General features: G+C 38.6%; 1 protein-coding gene across 1 annotated transcript in view; it reads left to right on the top strand.

The window, feature by feature from the left end:
* The window catches only part of DNAI1 (dynein axonemal intermediate chain 1), a 135,547-nt gene that overhangs the window by 5,791 nt on the left and 112,325 nt on the right, over window positions 1–17,431 (top strand). Inside the window, exons 2-9 of the mRNA XM_057369673.1 lie at window positions 5,852–5,920; window positions 7,733–7,822; window positions 8,748–8,828; window positions 10,519–10,645; window positions 12,063–12,163; window positions 12,964–13,170; window positions 14,923–14,982; window positions 17,016–17,150. Coding sequence (XP_057225656.1) covers window positions 5,852–5,920; window positions 7,733–7,822; window positions 8,748–8,828; window positions 10,519–10,645; window positions 12,063–12,163; window positions 12,964–13,170; window positions 14,923–14,982; window positions 17,016–17,150 — 870 coding nt within the window. The remainder of the gene's footprint in view (window positions 1–5,851; window positions 5,921–7,732; window positions 7,823–8,747; window positions 8,829–10,518; window positions 10,646–12,062; window positions 12,164–12,963; window positions 13,171–14,922; window positions 14,983–17,015; window positions 17,151–17,431) is intronic.

The raw sequence follows: 17,431 nt of genomic DNA, 5'->3' as shown, positions 1-17,431 counted from the left end.
CAAAAAATTTAGACATATATTACCTAGACATCCTATCCAAAATACAATTAGAAAAGCCTGTTGGATAGCACAGCAGCAGGAAAACACCCTGCTGAAGGACTTGATTTTGCAGCTATTTGTACCTCTCAGAGGTTTCTCTAAGATAGGGGGAACTGTGACAATGGAAAGGAATATTGAATGTCATTTAAAACATCACTTTCATCTGTTTCCTCYTTTCATTTGCATAATTCTGTTGGATTATGGTATCTTTGCTGTAGTCAATAGTCAGTTTGTCTGGTAACATAGCAGATGTCTTGCCYAGGGAGGAATTCCTACATGATTCTGTCATGCACATCCAAGAAGAAAGATCCAGAAAGGAACAGTCAGTTGGATCTTCTATAGCCTTTTAAGTACTGTGACCATTACAGGCTTTTAATATCTTTTTGCTGTTGGAAGTGTGGTAATCTGTTAATTTATTTAGTGTAAGATAGTCATCAGAATAAAACATGATTAGCCTTCATAAATTCTGACTCTGGCATTTTTCACTGGAGCACTTGAGAACCTCTTGGATTTGTCAGAATTATGATGGTGACCTGGTGATGAGAGAGTCCTTAATGCCTTCTGCCTGTTTCTTAGTTCCCTAGCAACAATGTCTCCTTTTTTTTTCCCTAAAATAAATTCCTCATGATTATTCAAACTCTTCTTGTTAATTATTATTATTATTATTAAAGCCAGGGAGAGTAGCCCATTTATTAGGAAGATTTAGAAAGACTGTTGATTTTTTTTTCTGTAGCAAAAATGTCTTTAGTTTATCTAGAATTTACTAAAATGCAATTATTTGAATTGAATAGTTCTTTGTTGGATGTCTGATTTTTGCTATGGATTACAAAAAAAAAAACCTGCAGCATCAGTCTAGATGCTGAGCAGTATAAACCAATAAACTATAGCAACATAACCTGGGAGAACTGAAGTGAGGCAGGAAGCCTACAAAAAAMCAGAATGTGTAATTATGGAATTAAGCTGTGTATCATAATGCCTGTGCCCAATGGGATGAATTCATTGTTTCCCCGGCAACCTTAATTCTCACATTTTCTAACTTCTGAATGCTTCTCTTTCAGATGTTAATAATAGTCTGTTAACTTTTTTCCCTGTAGCTAATGTGCTACAGAAAAATGTGTTTGAATTTTAAACATGCATATGAAGGCAAGTTATTGTGAACTTCTTACTAGTGAATATACAATCATTATGTTGATTCCCAGTTATAATTTATTTTTCATTTGTATTGCAAATGTGTTTGTGACCTTTCCCCTATTGTACAAACACTGTGTGATGTACTTTAAGTAGCTGTCAGAGCAAAAGGGGATTACATTTCTAATCATACTTCATGGGTAATGCATTGTTACAGTAGAAAGAAGAATGAGGATGCAATAACAATCATTCTGAGGCATGGTGGCAGAACACGAACTACCCAGGTGGTATTGAAGGGCTCTTTACAGCTAATGTGGCAGTGAGAAGTTTTAAGGAAAAGTATGGAAAACGACAGTGTGCTGGCTTTGGAAAGATTTACAGAGAGCACGGACTTGCAGAAAAACCCAGCAAAAGAACARAGCACAGATTCACCAATAAAAAGGGATGTTAGGGCTATCCTTCCCATCAAGTGGCACAGCAATATTATCCGTGCTGTTAAGGGAATTAGGAGCCAGAGTGACAGATTTTGTTTTCTTGATTGATTTATGTTTGCTCCCCAGCTTGCTTCTCGTAACAATTTTAAATAGATCTACTGCTTTTGATGACCTTCACCTACTGCTAATACTGCCAAAATGCTAGGATCTCTTCTTTCCTGATCTTATTTTTTTCATGTTTGTGCCACTTTTGAGTTGGGTTACAAAAGTGTAAGGTACTTTGGGATTAATTTTCTGCAGCATAGACAGCACTAGCAGGAATGATTCTTGCAAAAATTATCTTCTGCTATTTATGCAGACTTTTACAGAGTACTGAGTCAAGTGGGGTTACAGTCTCTGCCTTCACTTACAAGAGTCCAGAATATCCAACAAATAAGACATTCAAATTTTGTTATTGTTGAAGTAGTTCACTGTGTTGTGGAGGATGTTTTATCTGGGCAGGAGACAAGGGTTTCACTGGACAATCCCTGAATAAACTAAGGCAGCTCCTTCCTAGACTCCATTCCATCTGTCAGACAAACCTTTGCTCACCTGCTCTGGATATGGCTGTCCTATCTTTATGGAGCAGACATGGAAGAAAGCCCCAGGGCCACACTGATCTTTGTGTGCTTTGTGTGAGGTTCCCATCCTCCCACTTTAGCTTGCTTTTGGAGTAGGCTAGCTATATCTGTGCTATGCAGCACTTGGCCAAGGATCTRTGTGGTAACAAAGCAGTTCTAAAACATAACTGCTCAGGTTGGAGGGAGTGGTTGGAGCTTCTTTACTTCAAAATGCTTGAAATAATAAGTATAATTTTATAACTGTCCTGTCAGTCATGTGTTTGCTCCCTGCTGTAAGGAACTATTTGAGTTAGYTCCAGCGAGCCCCAAAGCAAGCTGTCACCATAAGCAAGTAGAAGCTGGTAGAAAAGCAGGCATGAGGCATATGGAGAAGGATGGTAAATCCCGTTGGCTGATGCTATGAGACCTCTTCATTGAATACCCTCTCCCAGTCATACACAACTGGATTTGGTACTCCCAGCTATCTTTTAATAAAAGTTAAAAACCTGCATATGGTCAAAGTTAAGGCTTTCAGAGCCTGGTTCTCTATTTTGCAATAGTCTGTTAATGTTGTTGCACTCAAAATCTTGTTTGTGGTCAAAGAGAAGACACAATTTATATATATAAAACTAAAAATTTCCTGTCAGTGTGACTGAAATTTTAATCTAAACATTGAAATTTTAATCTAAACATTATCATCAGTTCAGATGTATTCATTACAGGAAATAAGAGTACTTCTGTGGAAAAAAAGAGCAATAATAGTGACAATGTGGTTAAAGTTGTTGTATGCAAGCTTCCCAGTTTCTACCTATTTTCTGCTGTTKTACTCGCCCTTCTTCCAGTCCTCTGGTTCCTAAGAATGATGGCTTAATTTTCCTGGTGGTGTTGTTGGTGGGGATGTTATGACAAGTTATCAGCAACTGAAGACCTTCATTGGAGAGGATAAGATGTCCATTTTGGTTGGTTTCTTCTTCACTTAGAATGTCTTTTATATATGAGCTAATATATTTTCACATTTCCCCTCCTTCATTGGTCTAGTATTCCACATTACACCTGATGTTGCTGCATATGATGCTTTTGCAGTGTGCTAGATACTATTTTTCTGTTTTCTTTGCTACCCCTAAACCAGGTTTTGTTCAGTTCCTGTGTCTCCAGATCTTCAGTTCTCTAACTGGCCAATGGTGAGATGCTTACAACTGTGGGGTCTCCAATGTCAAGCATGTGCCCCATGTCTTATCATCCCCTGCCTGTACTCTTCCATTCCATATCCTAGATCTCCTCAGGGTCTCTCTGTCATACCAGGCCTGTACTGTGTCATTAAATTACAGTCATAAACCTATGATAACACTATACAAATACAAAGGAAATGGAGCCAACCAACGACAGGTCCCTGGTTGATTAGAAAAATTGTTCATGCTCTATCCTACAAATCTTTTATGGTATGGGAAGCAGGTCAGGGTTTKTTCTGCTTCCTTCCAGTGCACTTATAGCTCTAGCTTTTCTTTAGTCTCACTTTTGGATTTTAATACTGTTACAGAAATTTATTCACAGGTGGCTCTTTGGATTATGTTAATTGAAATCTGTGCTACTGCTAAAACCAATTACGTTCTGATTGCCTTGTCAATGCCTTTGCTAATGGATAAATGCTTTTGTAGACCCATTTACAAAGGGTAACAGTAAGTAGACTTTGTTTCACGTTTAAAATTAAGAATTTGATTTTGATTTGGATCTGAATGAATTCTGCTCTGAAAATCTGTTTAAGTCACATCTAATTCACACATAGCATAGTCCTTGTTGGATAGAAACCTCTGTTGCCCATTGCCAAKCAATCACATAGGGGAGACAAGCCAGCTGGGTGATCCAGCAGTCTCAGTAGTAGTTGTGACACAGGAGCTCTTAGTCTYTCTGCTCTGCAACCAGCCCATGGTAGGACTATAAAGAAAATGTTATACTTTATTTTCTCCACCCGGATAATAAAAATTTGTATTTCRAAGTGGAATACATTTTCTAAGCATAGAAATTTATTGTTCTGCTCATTTTTTATTGCTTTTAATATGTATCTTCTGGAATAAAGATAATCCCTAATGCCTTGTTAGTAACAGCAGTTTTATGTGTCTTAGCTTGTACAAAGAGAAATAACACAGAGATACAGCCTTACATCTTTACTGTGCTTTGTTCTCCTCTGAAAATACTTCTTTTCTGAATTCTTATTGTCTGAAGTCTTGACAAGTAATGGGGCTTGGCAAACAATGCTTGGGAATTCTGGGTCAAAGTCATTATGTCTGCTTAATTGTTTAATACATAGGAAGTAGGTGGTGGAAGTGAATATTTAATTTTCATAATTAAGGGGAATCATGAGGGGAGTGKAGGAATCTCTGCAGATGTTTGTGCTCCTGAAAGTGTTCGTGAGACATATGGAAAAGAGGAGGAAGAATMGATGCTGTGGTAAAGCTGGGCTTTCCAGAAGAAAAACTAGGAAAACTAGGTGAGAGAAACTAGTGGCAAACTTAAAAAGCAAGCAGTGGTTCTTTGCATTACCATGTAATTGTGCCACAGGRGTCCTTGCTGTGGAAGTTGTGTGTGCTAAAAATGTGCACGGACTCCAAAATGACTGAACATATTTGTGGAGGAAAAGGTTCACTGATATGAAATAAAAAGGATAGCATTTCTGGTTCAAGTCCCTGTGGCAAGCTGAGAGGGCATCYTGGAGAGAATAGAACATATGCTTGCTTTTGAATACTGTTGGTKAGAGACACTTGGCTAGGTGGACCTTTGATCTGAGCTGAAAGGCACACTCTAATGTTCTTTTGAAGAAAATCAATCATCCCGTGGGAGCTTGTGCTCCCACCCCTTCATTTTCCGTCTCTCTTGTCTAGTTTCCCCTTCTTTTTTGTCACCAAGTCAAACACTTTTTTCCAAGTAACTCCTTTTTTTTCATCCATACCATCAAATGTTATTTGTGATCCAACCTGAAACTGTTCTTGCCAAGGTTTCTAAAGTTGTTTCCTTTGTTTGATTTATCAGCCCTCACTCTCTGCCTTCAGGGTTCACGGTYCTGTCCATCCCTCTGTGTCTCCTCAAAAGGATCCACTAAATTTCCTCTCCCACTTTTGGTTAAATTTTCACAAAGCTTTGTCGCTGGTGCCTGTCTCTTATTCGTTAAACTCGGGCAGGGTAGCCTCCCTTGATAATGTATTCTGTTGTAACAAATTTTCTGTGCTTTCAGTGTGCTGGGGGGTTGGCAGTGATTAATTTCTCAGCTGCTCATCAGTGTTTTCCATGTTTTTTCAGTGCTCATGGTTTTGTGGGTGTGGATACACCCTTTTTGCACTCCCTGTGCAGTGCAAGGACTTGGAACAGCGGCATCCTGTTAGTTTGTTTGACCAAGAAACTAAAATGTATGTGTGACATTCAGGTGTATCACAGACAGGCAGTAACTAGGACAGAGCCTGGCATTTCTTCATGTTGATAAACTACTGTCTTGTGTTGTGAAAGTGACAGTCTTTCATTCAAATAATTTATAGAGAGAATGCTGACATACTCAGCTTTTAAAATGTACCATTSGGCCAAACATCAAACTTTTATTCTGCTTTGGTTAAATTAGGAAAAAAGGTGCTTGGAAAGTTTACATTGGATGTGTTSTCTCTTCAGGGCCAAGGTGGACCTTCAGGAGGAAAGACAGGAAAAGCTGGTAAAGCTGGTAAAGGTGGTAAAAAACGGGTAAGATCCTCAAGTCTTAAAACATGCTTTTTCCTTCTTTAGCTGTGAGATGCAAAAATGATTTAGCCTGAGCAGTACTTTTTTAATGGAATTGGTAAAATATCAGTTGATWTGGCAGTAAAGGGTTGGTCTAGGTTTCCACTGAGAAGGGATATACACCAGCAACTTAGGATGAAAAATGTCACCTAGAACAAAGGCACAATYTGGGTAAAATGACATATGAAAAGATTAAAATAAAATGTTTGGGGTGTGAATTCCAAATTACAAGCTGACTCAGACTGTGAGAAAGCTGCCTGCTGAGTTTAGAAAATTCAAAATAAAGTCTGTGTTCACATAACAAAGAAGTACAAGCGCTAGAGAAAATAGCATTAACTTTTTTGATTAATGATAATGTTTTTACTGTTGGGCAAATAAATTATTAGAATACCCTGATTTAATCTACCTTCCTTTTATTTAGCTCCATTAACATGGATGGAAGAACAATCTACATGCCTTTAAACAGGCATGTTGGTAAACAGCTTTTCACTTTTTTGGGACAAATCACAGCTCTCATTAAATGACATTCATGCACAAATGTAAAGTTATTTATTTTTCAATGAGAATCATATATAAAAAAGTTAAACCCCTAATACTTCTTATCTGATTCACTGGGAAAAACAACCTCTGAACTAACTGGTATCAAATTGTGTATGATAAATGTCCTACAAGCAGATGTTCATGTAGGGAGCATTAAATCACCAACAACCGTTCTGTCATTGTCTCTTGCACATGAGAGCTCCTGACCTTCCTTATATCTTCCTCATTTCAACTCCCTTGGGGCAAAAAATAAGGCTGCAGCCTGTGATTTTHCCTGAGCACTTAGCATATGCAAAATTCTCTTTTACTTTCAGCCACTGCACCTTTTGATACAGCATTGTGCTTTTTACCTTTGTGGTGCTCTGCAGGTAGCAAACCATTGCTGGGTCCAGCCTCTATAGCTRCAGCCATAAGCTGAACTTAGGCCTTGGACTAATCCTCAGCTTTTTGTATGGCTATAAAGTTAGCAGGCCTGAGAGAACTGTATTTACAAGAATGATTGATTTATTTTAAATCAACYCATTACACATTTTGAACTGAGGGGAAATTTTGCCTGGAGCAGTTAAGTGCTTTAATCAGCAGCTTTGTGTTCTGACAGTTTTTCTGTAAGGACAATTAATTGAAATTAATTCCTGCAGTGATTCATTTTCCTTTTAATGACCTTATATTATGACAATAACCCAGTGCTAGCCCAGGGAACAGCAGTCTGTCGTTGAGAGAATGGAGACATGCTGGCCTTTGCAAGAAATTGGTTTACATTCCTCCAGGAGCCACATCCCTGCAGCTTTGTTTCGAACTAAATTCTAGGAGTAGCTTATAGAATAACACATCAGGAGTAATTGCAGGTTTTTGGGTTATGCCCTTGAGTAGTCCTTAAGTCCTAGAATACCCTTGGGTATTACATGGCAAGGGAAACAATTGCAAACTTTTAAACTGAGATTGAAGTAGAATAACTTGAGTTTTGTTATTGGAGTTAATCCAGCTTTGTGAMAGGGCAGGAATTATCTTCAGACAGCAGCTCCTCCAACCCACTGGACTCTTGCTGGCAAGTGTAGCCATATAAAAATCTTCTGATTTTGGCCTGCCATTTGTGTTTTTCTGGTCTACTTAAAGCAAAGATGTGTGGGGCAATGTTGTTTTCATCTCATTGCTCTGTGCCTCAAGAAATGCTGCTTTGGCAGGGAACAAAACCATCACAGTCTAGTTGCACTACTAAGCTTGTCATTCCTGTTCYAGGATGAAGATGAGTCCACTGCAATGGGAGAGGATTCATTGGCAGCAAGGGCTGCAGTCAGATCCCCAGATCAACTGGACCTGACTGAAGCTGTGAGTAAAGCAATGCCTGTCTTGTAGTGAGATGTGTACAAAACTCCACAGGCAGTAGCATATCCATAAGTTTTGGAGGAAATTATGCATGAATAAAACTCCAGTACTTAAGAAGTACAGTGTTTGCAGCACTGACTGGAATGGCCTCAACAGGAGAACGGGGAGAATGTGCTTTGAAATCCAGTTCTGGGCTTCAAACACTTCAAATGTGTGGAGCTGATCCAAAAGGGAAAATGGGGCTGTGACTTCATTCAGTTAAGGAGGACCCAGAGCCATCCGTAAGCTTTCCATGTTCCTTTGKGTGATACACAAGACAGAGAAGTGTCCTACAATTTTATTGCCATTTCTTCCCGGATTGGGTCAGCAGGACTGCAATTGGTCACCTTTCCAATTGCAATTGTTTCTCTCTTCTCACTGCCTTCTAGCATTTCTCCTTGTCCTCTAGCATTTCTCTCTGTCCTCCAASTAGCTCTGAAAGGGGAGCTTTATATACTTTCCCTAACTCAGGCAATAAAACCAGTTCATAGCAGCACTTTTTTTTTTTGTTCACAGTGGCCAATCCTGAAAGCACTGCTACCCAGCTTATTGTTTATKTTTGGACAGTGTAAATTTTAAAGATACAAGTTTTCTGTCTCACCCTATAGAATGCAGCTAGCATTTTTCTACTGCTACCATATCTTAGATAAGAATTAACATTAAGAAAGCCCATTGAAATACTGTGGTAGGAAGCGGGGTGACTSTTACGGCTTCCACTCTGAGCCAGATTGGCACCAAGCACTGCTCTCSTGGTGGCATCACTGCACATGAAGTGTCTGCAATGAACTGAACATCRTAGAACTGAGCATAAACATGATGATTTTTGTTGCTGTACATTGTATTAATAATGAAGTTTTATTAACAGTACTATTTTGTTTCCATTCCAAAGGAATTGAAAAAGGAAGTTACACGTACCTTGTCAGCTGATAATCCCCATGTTCCCCGGAATATTGTCAGATACTGCTTTACAGTAAGTGTGACATTACCCATAAAACCAGATTTTTTTGCAGTTAATGGGTTTTGTGTTTTCCTTTGCTTTGTAACCAGGTAAATTTTCTTTTAATGTGGCTACRTCTTGTTACTTATTTATTGCCAATGGTTCTTAAAGGATTTTTGTAGAGGGTAAATGTGTAAGAAAGCATTGATACATTTATTTAGAAGTAGGATATTACAGTTAGAGTAAGATCTATGAGTGAATGTAAATAATGCAGCCAATCTCAGGTAAAATTTTCGCATTCTGTGGCAGTTAAAGAACAAAAGGCAAAACTTTTCTCAGTCTGTGAGAAAAGTTTATCTGCCTCAGTATCCACACATGAAGATTGAATTATAGGGGAGCTCAGAAATATGTTTTGTGAACTCATTGACAAGCTTTATTTGTGATGAGTAGGTATGAGCAACAGCCAACCAGAAAACATTCAAGAGTCACACCTTCACATCTGTGTGTTCATTAACCTGGAGCAGCCATCTCCCACTACCWTATACAGCCAGCAACACAGGCAACACATGGGAAGGGTGGAGTGAATGGCTTTGCATCCCACTTCTCCCTTGGAAGAATTACACACCCTGCAAGAAAGGGCATGGGGACAACTCCTCCAATCCTGGCATTCAATTATCCCCRACTTTAGGCATGTGTTGTTGTTTAATCCTAGCTGATCACTAAGCCCCACACAGCCACTCACTCACTCTCCCATGGTAGGACAGGGGAGAGAATCAAAAGAGTTGAAGTGAGAAAACTTGTGGGTTGACATAAAGACAGTTTAATGGGGAAAGGAAAACTGCAAAGCAAAACAAGGAATTTTGCACCGCTTCCATGGGCAGGCAAGTGTTCAGCAGTCCTTAGGAAAGGAGGGCTCCCTGTCACGTATTGGTTTCTTGGGAAATCTTCTTTCCCCAGCTAAGCATGGCACCATATGGTATGGAATATCCTTGTGATCAGAKGGGTGAGGTAGTGGTGAGGTGGGGTGGGGAGCAGAACTCTGCAAGCGCTGCTCAGSAATAACCARTAAGCAAAGCTCCCTGTGTTATCWATGCTGTTTTTAGCTGTTTTAGACAGCCCCATAGTAAGCTGCTGTGAAGAGAATTATCCCTGTCAAAACCAACACCTAAGGGAAGATAAAAACAGGCAAAATATTGCCAAGTCTGTCTCATCTCTGWGCTACCAGAGAAAGGAAATCAGTCTTGTGGGATCAAATAAGGTCCTTCTCTCCTCTTTGGAGCTTTCCACCTGTATATAGACAGGTGACCAGTAATCCATATCTTCAAATTCTCCACAGTGACTGAAGTGGGCTCAGTGATATGCTGTGATTGGTATGGTAAGCAGTCATATGTTTAAGAAGAAACTGTTGAAGCATTTATGTTCTTCAGTTGCTTCTGATTGCTTTTAGGTGCAGCTGAAAACCAATATTATATACATTGAGCTGTTCTTTACTGTGAAGATGGTRAGGCACTGGAACAGGTTGCCTAGAAAAATGATGTATTCCTCCGCCCTAGGAGTGTTCAAAGCCAAGCTGAATGGGGCTTTGAGCAGCCTGGTCTAGTGGAAGGTGTCCCTGCCCATAGCAGACAGGTTGGAACAAGATGGTCTTTAAGGTCCCTTCCAAACGAAACCATTCCATGAGTCTGTGATTCTATAATTTTGTTGGGTTTTTATCTTTTTGTAGGAACAAGCATACAAAATAGTGGAAAATATGGATCAAACAGCCATTCATTTCACTTTGAATGGATACTTGATACACAAAGATTCAGATGAAGGCAGGCGCCAGAGTATCAGATCAGGCACTGAATCAGGTAGGTTTATTTTCTGAAATCACAATAATTTTCAGATAGGCACTGGTTGCACTTATTCAACATGACAGAATGATCATGCTTCATTACCATAGAATTACTCAGCTCCCACTTTGGCTTGCATCCTTGTTGCAAATCAAAATCAGAAAAAATAATCAGCCAGGTGTTTGCTTCAGTGTGGAAAATGGTGTGTGTTTTTTGAGACATATGAACCCTAACACTGAAATTTACAGGGTTATTTAGTATCTTTTTAACATCTTTCACCATTAGTTTCACRTCTTTCATCATTAATTGACATACATTCTTAGCCTGCTTTCAAAGTTTCAGATATGTTTTGAAGTACTAATGTAGAAGTGTTTGGGAASTAGGTGTTTTTTCAGGAAGCTATTATATACTTGGCCAATTCTTAAATTCTTACCAYGACATCTACTTTCAGACAATGTTGAGGTACAAAACCCTGCACTATTTGGACTTTTGATCTGAGCTACTCTCACCACTMTTAGGTGTTCAGACAAAAAGATGCATTGGTTAGTGACAGAAAGCTCTGTTGTTAGTAAAGAGTTTTAGGTCTGAATTTTCAGCAGGGAAAGATGTACTGCCTAGTGATTTTGTTGTATTTCTGTAGCTTGTGAAGGGAGAATTTATGTCACAATGAATGTTCTTTCAAGGTGGTAACTGCCAGGCACAATGATAACATTGGGTAAGCTCCTGAGAATAGTTCTCACTCACAACATCTAAGGGTCAGTGTCTCCTTAATTTTTCACTTAACAAAATATGCATGATGATTTGAAGTGGGGCAAAAAGCTTAATGGGATATTCAATGCCATGAAATGATGAATTTTTGGCAGTGTTTTCAATAGATTCCAAACCAGTCAGTTTCATGCAGATTGATGCTCACATGACTACACAGTCAAGGCTGTGATTGGAATGTAGACATCCATCATTCTCTAATAAGACTACTACTGTATTAATTTTTATCCATATAAACAGCAACAACCATGTTATAACTTCTGTATGTCTTGAAAACATTCTTAGTAATTGTATATAACTGCAGACAATTTTGGAGCATAGAAAGGTCTGGAGCTGAAGGGATACCCAGAAACAAAGTTGCTCAGATCAGAAATGTGTTACAGAAGTTTGCTCTGAGTCAAAATTGTTTATTTTTCATTTCTGTTCATCCAGAAGTACTGTAGTTTCATTCTTGAGATACCATTGTCACCTACTGTGGTTTTGAGCCAGCATTCTCCAAAGCAGGGATTTGTTACTGTATTGTCTCAGAGACAGCATTAGGAAAGGATACATTTGTATATTGTATGTATTATATACAGATACATCTGCTCCGAGACACCAAGGATCTGCAGAACATTGGATAAGATGTCCTTTTATTCTGAGCTCATTCATATRTTCTTTCTGTCATCAGAAAAGGCTTCTGTTGAGGAGGAAGAGGCTCCTGTGGAGGCTTCTGCTGAGACAACTGAAGAGGCAGAGGCTAAAGATGAAGAACCCACAGAAGATGCTGAGGTAAATCTCCATAGTCAGCTGAAAGGTGACCATTTTACTTTTAGTATTAGCTTTTAAATTGCATTGCTATAAAATGGGTTTGCTTCTGTGATTCTTTTACATCTGAGATGTCAGTGCTGTAGGTGAGAATCTGCAGATTCTGCTGGACAGCTGGGGCCCTGCTGTCAATATTCAGTTGCAGAAGTTGTGTATGGGGATCATACCCAATCTGTCTTTATCCAGGTATTATATCAAAACAAAGTGTACTTTGCTGGGATCTGGAATCTTTCTGGTCAGTATGCCCATTGGTGAAAAAATGTAATGTGGTGGGGTGAAAGCAGCAGGAATAACTGAATTAAATAAATAGTGGTCTGATTTATAGGCAGATTGGCTGATAGGAAAGAAGTAGTCTGTGAGAAATTTGTTCTTATCCATGCAGTGTCAGAATCCTGGAATCAAWTTCAGGAAAGTTTCAGGTGAAATTTGTTGTCTAACAAGGAAATGAAAAAACAAGGTAATGGGACTCTAACAGAAGCTTCTGGTCCCTGAGTCCATTTTACCAAAGGCAGCTGTGCTCTATTATCTCATTTATGTCAAGTTTTGTTTTAAAGCACTTTCAGTTCCTGGATTTCTGTATTCCTGTTTAGATACCGTTTCAGAATCTCTTTGATCTGAGTGCTAGAAGTCTCCAAATTTGCATAATGAATATTGAATCTTCAATATCAGTCTCCTTCACTAGGTAGCAGAAATCCAGCAGCCCAAGAAGAAGGAACCAGCTACTGGTTCTCTCAGGGTGAAGTCACTGCTGTGTTTTCTTGCAGGCTGCAGTAGAGGGAGAGGGAGAGGGAGAGGGAGAGGGAGAGGCAGAGGCAGGGGCAGAGGCAGAGGGGGCAGAAGCAGCTGAAGCAACTGAAGAGCCAGAAGAGGCAGAAGAAGAGCCTTCTGCCGCAAAAGCCCCAGAGAAGAAGGCTGCAAACCAGTTCAACTTCATCGAGAGAGGTACAACTACACTCAGCTATGCTCCACGGGTATGTTGCTGTTTCTTTCAGTGACTTGGAGGATCTTTCCTTGGGGAGGGCACATAGATCATTTGCATTTGTGTCATAACCTGTGGTCTCTGTTGATGCTATTAGGAAAAAAAGTATAGCGGCTGTACTACTGTAAAACATTTGATGTATTAAAAATGGTGACAGGAAATTTCTTGCCTCTTGGACTCTTGGACAGCATACAAMAAGTTTTGATGGTACTGTAAATCCTTAAGCCTCTACTTGGTTATAATATTTTTCATGTCTATTTTCTCATCTGAAAAAGTATGGAGCAATGATAGGGTAGTAGGGTAGGACTTAAGGTAGTAGCTGAGAACTTGGAATGTGTGAAAGCAATTTCTGTTTGTCACTGGGTCCTTTTATGGTCTTGTACTTCAGTTCTTATTAAAGGGGCAGAGATATAAATGCCTATATGTATTAAAAGGATAAAGGTGTTTGTGCTTGTGTTAAGCACGGGTACTAGAGAAACAAACTTATGTGACAAATCTATATGTCTTGTACATGGTACGTCTGCTTCCCACTCTATACATGCACTTTCCAGTTGGTACAGACCCAAAACTCTATGCTCCTCTTCTGAGCTTTTTGCTGAACCTACGGCAATTCCCTTTGAGCATGTCTTCATGGGACCATTGACTGAGCAACCCTGGTGATGTTGGTTCCTGACTGAATGCTCAGAAAGGAGCTTTCTATATCAGGAATACAAGTTTCAAAGAAAAAAATCTCTTGTTTTCCTTCCTATAATCAGAGTATATCTATCTTCCCCAAAGAACCTGTCTATCTTCTAACAGCCATTATGCATAAAGTTAGATGTCTTTATGTATGATGGACTCAGAGAGATGTATGAGTCACTCTGCTGCAGGAGACAGATCTCACGAGAGTTTGTCCAGCAGCAGGGTGCTAGCTACAAAGTTTGAGCTAGGCTACTGCATCATTCAAAACTCCCAGTCAAGGCTGTGGAGTTTCTTGTTCCTTTGYTCCTAGATCTGCATATTCTCTTCTTCCCAATGATTTTACTGGGAGAAGCTTGATTKTCTCTGTATTATTCTGCCTTTGAAAGCAGAATATAGACCTTAAATAACTGCRCAGTATTCCTTTGTGCTGTTCAGAGTGTGCAGTTTCCACCTCTGAGACTTCCTCACTTCAGAGGTCTGTGAAATGCTACAGGCAGCTTCATAAAAATGTTCTGACACAACAGTTTTTTGAAAGAAGATGCTGTTCTATTAAAGGAATGTTTCACAGAATTATATTAATTTAATTCAGAATATTGATGTAAGGATGGTGAAAAYATTATTTCAGTAGCATCAGTTGTTTATAACTAGCATGAATTGTTTATAAGTTTCATTATGTTCAAATCTTTTCTTCTGAATGTTGTATCCAAATGTTTTTTTCAATGTATTGTACAAAACTTTTCAAATTTTATAGATGTCATAACTGATACCGTAATTGGTACCAGAACATTTCAAATAGTAGGTGTGAATCGAATATTTGAACTCCTTTAAAATGAATGACTGAAATATTTAATGTGTGTGGGAAAAAATGAGACAGTCTTGTGAACATTCTTTTGGTCCACAAGAAAATCTATTTGTAGACAGTRCACCAGTAAAGTTGTGCTGAGCTCTAGGAGTAATTTGGATATTAAGTTACTAATGCAGAGAGTTTCCACAACTGGTCTATATCCCTGCAAAGGGCTTCAATGCTGAGATTATGCTTCTTCATGCTTTTTCTTTTTTTCAGGAAAAAGGATGTCAAACAGACCCTGCACCTTATGAAAATTTCTCAGCCACTGTTAACCAGGTATATGTCTGTCTGTCTATCTATCTATCTATCTATCTATCTATCTATCTATCTATCTATCTATCTATCTATCTATCTATCTATCTCTTTTTCATCTTTGAAGTTGTTTTAGAATGTATTTTGGAAATTGAGGTGTGAGAAAGTTAAAACCAAATTATTCTTGCAGTGGAATAAATTCCTTTACTGAATCTGACAACCAACTAGTATGACCCTCTTTTCTGTCTTAATGGGTGAATTTGCTCATGGTTTGTATTTCTAAGGTTAAGTGTCTTGATTTAGTTTCTTTCCATTGGTTTATTTTTTTGTCAGCCACCCTGACTGGGCTGCTTTAGAGAGYCTTTAGTGAGTGGAAATGGGGAAACCACAGTGTGAGAATAGTTTTGGAGTCAGCAAGAGGTGAGCTGCAGCTTGCAGGGTACTGGCTCCTCTAGAGAMATAGCTCTCTTTTGGAGTAATGTTAAGAATTTAGCATATGCARCATTTGTGTTTTTGCTTTGTCTAAGTTTAGGTGTATGCAAAAGCATGTTTCTAAAGTCCAAAGCTGAACCAAATGAGAGCTTCAGCATAAGGAACATGGAAGACCTGTTGCAAGAGGCTTAGCTTTTTTTATGTAGTAGAAACGTGCCTATCTAGTAATGATGAAAGACTGTATAGCATTTTCTGCATCCCTTAAAAAGGTAAAAAAAAAATTTTGGATGAAATTTCACCCATGAAGTATGTTGCAGTGGAAAAGGAATCAAGCCAATTCTGGTGATTGATTTTCATGTATTTGCAAAAGGTAATAGTGTTTGTTGCAGATACAAACATTGTTTCAAAATAGTGTACTAAACTGGTATTGAAACATAATTTTGTTCCCAGTGAGCAGAGGAACACCCAGGAGAAACTGTCAGGTACTGGCATCTCTGTCAGGCAGGTTAAAAACTAGTCCATTCTATTCCTGAGCCTGAAATTACAAACGAATTGGGTTGAGATTTTCTCTCCCTTCATCTGCAGTTTTCTTCCTTTTTTTTCTTTTTTTTCCTGACAGTGAGATACGCTGAGATTTAGAACAGAGGTCTTTAAGATAATTAGGCTGTGACTAAGATTTTGCGTTAAATGTTTGACAGCTAAGAGCACAATTTTTCCATTGATTTCTTTCTATATTGTTGACATTTTCAATGGACTATAAACAATGTTTTTATGTAAACTCTTTTTTTCCCCTCAGCTCTTTTTTCCTTCATGTTCTTTCTGATGCCCCTAATTTTGTATTCCAAACTTTTCTGTTCTACTCCTTCTCATACTTTTCTCATCTTCTTTGTCCTGATGTTTGGAACATCTTTCGGTCTTATTTCTGCCTGCAAATTTACAATACAATACAGGCTTTTTACCAGAGTTCTGCTACCTTTATTCAAATTTCTAGTCTCTATTCTGTGTTTGAATCATAGTCCTTATCCTAAATTGATGTGTCAGATTGCCTTTTGTTTTGTCCTGAAAGTAATAAACCTGCTTCAGATACAATACTAACACTTCAATGCTAATGAATAATTCTTAAGAGAAATTACTTTTCAATCTACTCAAGTAAGACATGTGTGCATGTGGCATAGCAGAAGATGTAAAATTGCTCTCAGTTTCCATTTGATCATATGCTGCAGAGTCAGAGTCCAAATTCAAATTGTGTTAAGCAACTACAATTTAATTTTCCAACACCRCATGAGAAGTGTCACAAAGCAAATGTTTAATGCATGTTTCCTATTAAACACTGGTAAATTAGCCAAATACAAAGTCCTGCAAAAATAAAAGTGTAGAGTCATAGCAGCAAGCTAGTGTTGGAGGAAGGAAATTGTTAAGAATGCATTAATATGTTCTTAGAATAAGACATACCCCATCATGCTTTTAAAATCCTTTTTTTTTTTTTTTGTGCAAGACAGATGTTTAGCTAATTCCAGCAGCAGTGTTACTGTTGTGATGACTATTGTATTTTTGCAATGGTGTAGATGGCTGTTCTCAGGAATATGATCAWGTCCTGATAAATTCTGCCTCTCTTYATCYCTCAGTGGGACATCTATGATACCTATGTGGCGGAACTCGAAAGAATAGAAAAGGCAAAAGAGAAAGAAAAAGCAAAACCTCAGGYAGTGAAGAAAGACGACCAGAAAACTGGAAGAAAGTTATCTTATGTGGAGCCACAGGTATGTTTCGGAATGCGGGAATAAGTGCTCAGAGTGGTGGTGGGTGCATCTGGCGTGGTCCAAGTCAGGTGAAAGCAAGTAAYGCTGGCTGTGTGGCTTGCTGTCCCAGCTGGCAAATAACAACTTGAGGAGATGCAAAAGTTAGCTTTTGCTAGAAATTGTATTTCCAAAACAGTATTTCTGTTTTGCTATATAAAACAGGATTTCAATTTTGCATGGTCTTATTTTCAAACCTGATTTCCAAGTAAAATATATAGCTTTCTTTTTTTTTTTTTTTTTTT

This window comes from Malurus melanocephalus, unplaced genomic scaffold (genome assembly GCF_030028575.1).
Source record: "Malurus melanocephalus ecotype Western Australia unplaced genomic scaffold, MMel_1.1 scaffold_113, whole genome shotgun sequence".
In the NCBI taxonomy this organism is placed as follows: domain Eukaryota; kingdom Metazoa; phylum Chordata; class Aves; order Passeriformes; family Maluridae; genus Malurus; species Malurus melanocephalus.
The sequence above is the reverse complement of the archived record's forward strand: the minus strand, read 5'-3'. Positions and strand labels throughout refer to the sequence as shown.